Source organism: Phaseolus vulgaris, chromosome 6 (genome assembly GCF_051622355.1).
Source record: "Phaseolus vulgaris cultivar YP4 chromosome 6, ASM5162235v1, whole genome shotgun sequence".
Classification (NCBI taxonomy): Eukaryota; Viridiplantae; Streptophyta; class Magnoliopsida; order Fabales; family Fabaceae; genus Phaseolus; species Phaseolus vulgaris.
The window spans coordinates 19,302,003-19,307,993 of record NC_143503.1 but is presented as its reverse complement, the minus strand read 5'-3'; the positions used below and the strand labels follow the sequence as shown (position 1 = coordinate 19,307,993).

At 33.5% G+C, this 5,991-nt stretch overlaps 1 protein-coding gene across 2 annotated transcripts; it reads right to left on the bottom strand.

The window, feature by feature from the left end:
- Nucleotides 1-2,019: 2,019 nt before the first annotated feature.
- Nucleotides 2,020-5,214, bottom strand: LOC137831139 (trifunctional UDP-glucose 4,6-dehydratase/UDP-4-keto-6-deoxy-D-glucose 3,5-epimerase/UDP-4-keto-L-rhamnose-reductase RHM1). Of its 2 annotated transcripts, none has more exons than XM_068638691.2 (3): nucleotides 5,140-5,214; nucleotides 2,816-4,355; nucleotides 2,020-2,591 (listed from the first exon to the last, which is right to left on the bottom strand). In XM_068638691.2, the coding sequence occupies exons 2-3, from the start codon at nucleotides 4,343-4,345 to the stop codon at nucleotides 2,130-2,132; spliced, it is 1,992 nt and encodes a 663-aa protein (XP_068494792.2). In that variant the 5' UTR covers nucleotides 4,346-4,355; nucleotides 5,140-5,214; the 3' UTR covers nucleotides 2,020-2,129. The 2 variants fall into 2 exon arrangements, with proteins under 2 accessions (XP_068494792.2, XP_068494791.2); XM_068638690.2 differs by having other exon boundaries at nucleotides 2,816-4,347.
- Between the last annotated feature and the right edge of the window lie 777 nt (nucleotides 5,215-5,991).

The following is a 5,991-nucleotide window of genomic DNA, read 5'->3' as shown; positions in this document are numbered from 1 at the left end:
TATTATGATTAAATTTTCTTATAAAAATAATCAAGAACTTACAAAACTTTAGTAATATTTTTGTATATATAGATGACTTAGTATGATTTAAGAAAGTGGTGATTATTTATTGAAGGGTTAGAAAGGTGACTTGTTCTTAGGAGTCTTTAATTAAATGATTTAGTCTCTTAATCACTAACCTAAAGTAAGTGGTTTTATTAGGAGGTTGATCTATCTAACAGTCCACAAATTCGGTTTTGTTCAATTTTCTCAAATTATAAGATACTTTATAGAAACCATACCTAATCAGTGATTGACTTATTTGGATATATTCACACATCACGGTCCAACCCTAATTCAACTAGTGTCAACAACTTTTTATTGCCAATTGATTCCTGCATCCAATCATTTTTAACTGTCACCCAATTAACTTTCAAATTTTCAAATTTATCCTTATTTTGAAATTAAAAATTATATTATGAAAAATAAAATTTTATGTTCTCAAAATAAATTTTGGAATAAAACTAAAAAACTAAAATCTCTTTGTGAAAAAGCAATTCCATAACAAAATCCAAAAACATATTTCCAGAAAAAAAAATTGAAAATGTATTCCACAAGAGGGATTGAAACATATTCTATAGAGACATCATAGAATGGGTTAACCCGATAGTTTTTTCCTGACCTGCCACTAGTCCCCAAAAAATATGGGGTGAGTCGGGCTAGTCTACCAAGGTTATAGGACTAGTAACCCGCCCTATCATAGGGTGGATTGACGAGTTGCTACTTTTCAATTTTTGTAGTTTTTCTTTTGTATTTATTTGTTTAGTTGTAGTTACTTATATCAATTTTTAAACAATAAAAATTATAAGGAAAAGCAATAAAATAAAATAAAATTTTAATATTCTATTTCAAAAAGGTTTAATATCTAATAAAATAAAATAAATATCAACAATATCTCAGTTAGGAATGACAAAGCAAGACGGACCATGCGGCCCGCATTCTGCTAAGAAAAATGTGAGACGGACTGCCTTTTCCAACTCGCTAGCACGCTTTGGCCCGTCCCACATAACCAACAGTCTGCGCGGGCCAAGTGCGAGGCAAGGCGAACTGACCCGCATAACTTAAAAATCTAGAAATTTCTTTCTGCATCCCCATATTTTCTTCATGCAGTCTTATATTTTACATTCTATAATTTTTACTCATATTTTATTACGCATGTATTATGAGATGATTTATCTAATACATCTAAATAAAAAAAATTAAATTTATTCAAAATTTCTATTTAAAAATATATTTTTTACTAATTTTTTAAAAAAAGTATTTCTTATGCGGGCTGACCCGCAAACCCACAGGCCAACCCTTATGCGGGGTGAGCTAGTATAATCAGCCCGCATATTCTATGCGAGGCAGGCCAATCCGATCTGCATTTTGCGAGTCTATGTGAGGCGGACCAACTCGCATTGCCATCCCTAACATCAAATGATGTATAAAGAAACTAATGTAAATAAAATTTTATATAAAACATTGACCACTACCAATTTTAATTCAAAAAATATGAGATTCATCTTTAAAATGCCATAAATAAAGGAGGATGGGCTCTCACTTGTAGCTCGTCAAGTTGATGGGTTAGGCAAGCCGAACCAATATGTATTGACGAGAGTTCAAAAAGTTGACATGCCCCGTCTAAATGATAGTAGGTTGGTAATCGACCCGATAGACCCAACCAACTTTGTCTTCTCTAGTTCTAGAAAAGAGATTTTGAAATCTAGAAAAAGTGTTATAGAAATCAAAATTCAAAATTTTATTCTAGAATACCAAATCCAAAATGTATTTTAATCCACACCTCCCTCTTGTTTAAAAACTAAAAAAAACTTTTTATATTTCACTTCAGGCCATTATATGCAGGTTCAAAAACATCATGCGCAGGAATCAATTGCCTTTTTTATTTAGACCAAAATAGTTCTGTTGTAAAATAGAACTTAGAAACAACAAAACCCAATCATCTACAAAATTTAAAACAAATACAAAATTGGAAAAAAGTAAAAAGAAATGAGAAATTCAATAGTAGGATTATGTCAAACTAGTCCATACCATACCATAGTAGCAAGAAGAGGAAGAAAATAGATAGAGATGTATACATTTATTTATAGTTAATTATGCCACTCAATAACCCAAGTTCTTGTTTTTTTTGGCTCTAAGACATATTTGAGCAATGAGTCCCTAACAGGCAATAGTTCAGGAAATTCCTTCTGTAGTTGTGATGCATCCATTTCATTAGTTCTTGGAGAAGGGAATTGACCCTGTTGTTCAACTGTAAAATTAACCCATTTAAAACTAGGATCAATATAATCCTTGTACATCTCCAGAATCTCATTGCAGGTCACAATACCAGGGTTTGTGAAGTTCCAAATGCCCCTGCAATTCCTTTTGGCCATCTCAATTGAAATGGGTAAGAGTTCATCCAAAACAGTGATGCTGTTTGGAATGTTGGCCACTTTATCAGACCTTGTTATCTTAGTGATGAAGTTATGTGGGTTGCTGAGATCAGATGAAACTGGCAATTGGATTCTCAGGGTGCACACATTATCATATTCCTTTAGGAGCTCTTCAACCTAAAGCCATAGTGACAAAAACAAAATTAGTGATCATGCAAAACCTGTGCAACAGAAATGGCAAAAGAATAAATAGTGTATGCTCTGATTTACATTGTCATCCACTTCACAATTACTACCTTAGTAATGATGATTTTGATTGGTTGGTAGTGTAAAATATTTTCATATTATCAAATGCATAGAAATTAAACTTATATAGCAAAATGCAAGTTTTTTTAAGATACCTTGGCTTGCGTTCTAAAGTAGAAAGAATCAGTGGAACTTTTTGTGTCTTCCAAATTACCACCATAGGCATAATTCATCATGGGGAGACCATGCTCTTTGCAAACATTTGCCAATGTTAAGACACTAACAACATTTGCTCGTATGGCTTCTGGTTTATGAGCTTCAAACCATTTCACATTTAATGCTCCGGTCACCCCAGAAGCATTGAAAACATGAGTTGGTTTACTGGTCCTTATGTCAACCAAGATTTGTGATCCATCATCTAAGCGTGCTTTGCCATATTCAAAGGGTATCCCTTGCTTCTCACAAATGTTTCCTACAAGCCCCCCAATCCACCCTGCACCACCATATATCAAGAACTTCACAGATTGCTTTCTTGGTGGCACATTGCTTCTTATAGTTGGAACCACCATTTTGTTCTCGTTGGCATGGTTTGCATCAACAACGGAAGCATTTTTGGTCATATCTGTGCCATCATAGTACTTCTCAACTCCTGGCATAGTGAGCATTCTTGGATGAGGAAGCAAAGCACCAGAAACATCACCCCACCAATCAGGATTCTTGAGAAACCAACCCAAGGTTTTCCTTAGCCCCTCTTCCCAAGCAGTGCTCTCAGACCACCCCAAATCCTTCAGCTTCTCATCATCCAAGAAGTACCTTTGATCATTGAAAGGCCTGTTCTCCACAAACTTGACATGTGTGTCAGGATCCAAATTGAAAAGCCTGCATATGTCCCTTGCCACATCAATCACCCTCCTCTCTTTCTTTGTCCCTACGTTATAAACATGCCCTACCTCACCCCTATGGAGAATGATCTCAAATGCCTCAGCCACATCTTCACAATAGAGATAACTCCTAACATTGGACCCATCCCCATGAATTGGAAGAATACTTCCTTTCATAGCGAGGAGCAAGAACTTTGGAATCAACTTCTCAGGAAACTGATTAGGCCCATAAACATTGTTCCCTCTTGTGGTTATAACAGGCAAGCCATATGACCTACCATATGCCATGACAAGCATTTCAGCACCAGCTTTTGTTGCAGAGTATGGATTGGTAGGTAATAACTGAGAAGCCTCATGGTTTCCCACCACTGCATCCTCATCTGTCTCCCCATAAACCTCATCAGTGCTTACATGAATGAACCTCTTCACTTGGCCACCAGAGACTTTGCAAGCCTCCAGCAACACATGTGTGCCATAGATGTTGTTCTTGGTGAACTCAAAACTGTTTCCAAAGGAGTTGTCCACATGGGTTTGTGCTGCAAAGTGCATGATGGTGTCAATAGACTCAGTGAGGAGAATGTAGTTGACCAAGTCAGCACTACCAATGTCTCCCTTGATGAACTTGAAATTTGGAGATGAACGTGAGGGCATCAGGTTCTTCAAATTTGAACAGTAATCAAGCTTGTCTAGGACAACAATTTTGTAGTCAGGGTAGTTCCTGACTATCCTGTTGCAGACATGGGATGCAATGAACCCTGCTGCTCCAGTGATCAGAATGTTCTTTGGCTTGTAGGTGTTAGCCATATCTGCATAACTTTTGTGCAAAGCAACTTCTACTCAGATATGTGTCACAAGTTTTGGTAAAAAACATGTAGCAGAACACTACAGAGTTTAGTTTATGAGAAATGCTAACAAAACTTTCTTTTTAACACTTTTTTATCTCATAAAATTTATTAGAATCACAAGTTTTGATGATCTTAAGTCAGAAAGAAAAAGTTATCAAAGGATAAATTTTACTCAATAACAAATACATAGAGTGTGAGAGAAAATATTAGACCCTAAATTCTAAAAAATATATTCACTTGTACTTTACTAGAAATTAGACTAGATATGATTTATAAAGTAATTATTATATAAGTAAAAGCAGTGTCATGTATAATAATCTATATTTGATGATAAAGTAAAATTCATTTAACCACCATTACCCTACTACTTGTAAATTTTAATTAAAATATAATAAAATCTGATGATTAGTTAAAAACTCAACATAGTTTTAGTGAGAGAGTTGGATCAATATAATTTTACATTTTATAAATAGTAGATATTTTAGAATTTTAAACATAGGAAAATTGATGATTAGAAGACCATGTTTGGGTAATAATAGGATAATTTGTACAAGAATGTCGGCTTGTGTTGATCTAAAGACTCAACCAGAACCAACCATTCATCAAAGACCAGACACCAGAATGAACACTGAAACAGAGAATAACTAGAATCTTACATTAAAATACGAAACAAAGGCATAATCGAACACAAAAAGATCAAAATCTTCAACAACTAATTTCAGTGAATTGAAAAGTGGGAAATGGTTAACTTACAGAAGCTCCTCAGCACACAGTAGCAAAACGATGAAAAATGGAAGTTTGGTTGAAAATGAGTGAAGAAAAAGAGTGGGATGTGAAAAAAGGTTTTACATCATGCGTGTATTTATAGTTTATAATAATAATAATAATTTAATAATATGATTCTCTTAGTTTCACCAACTCTCATGGATCACGAGTTACGTTTTTTTATTATTCATATATTCTTCGTATTTCTTTTATCAACAATCTTTTTCCATAAGCATTAATCAAGTATCTATTGTGGCACGAGGAACATAATTTTTAATAACCTCACACGTGGCAAGCAATGACACAACGCTAAAAGCATAAAATAACATGAAACTAACATGAAGTACTGAAAAAACATAAATGATAAGCATAAACATTAATTGATAATAATTGGCATCTCTCAAAAGTTTATTATTTGAACAGAGTAAAACGAAAATAAGTTAGCATACATATTTTGCTTCTTCAAATTATATACTCTCTTAACTACTTTAATTTTAGGTCGAATCGAAATAGGGCCTTAGTATATATTAATTCAACTATAAAAAAATAAAGGTGGTAGTGGCATGTTTTTGACATACTCACTTTACCATGGTTTTTATTGATGTTTAAAATTTATTAAAAGCGATAAAAGTAGCAAAAAAAATTTATTAATAGAAAAATATGACTATTTGTTTATAATCTACTAATTCCTTTCATGTTCAACTTTTATATTTGTAATTATATTTGTTTATATATAATAAATACAATTCCAAATATAATAAGAGACAGATTAACTTACTATACATTATACATAAAATAATCTCAAACCAATTATATGCACGTGACTATAAACAAACCACA

What these genes read in the sequence shown, in the direction of transcription:
- LOC137831139 (XM_068638691.2), bottom strand. Translation starts at nt 4,345, where the DNA reads ATGGCTAACACCTACAAGCCAAAGAACATTCTGATCACTGGAGCAGCA. An exon ending in ACTTTAGAACGCAAGCCAAG is followed by an intron (nt 2,592 to 2,815) that starts GTATCTTAAAAA and finishes CTATGGCTTTAG; the next exon opens with GTTGAAGAGCTCCTAAAGGA.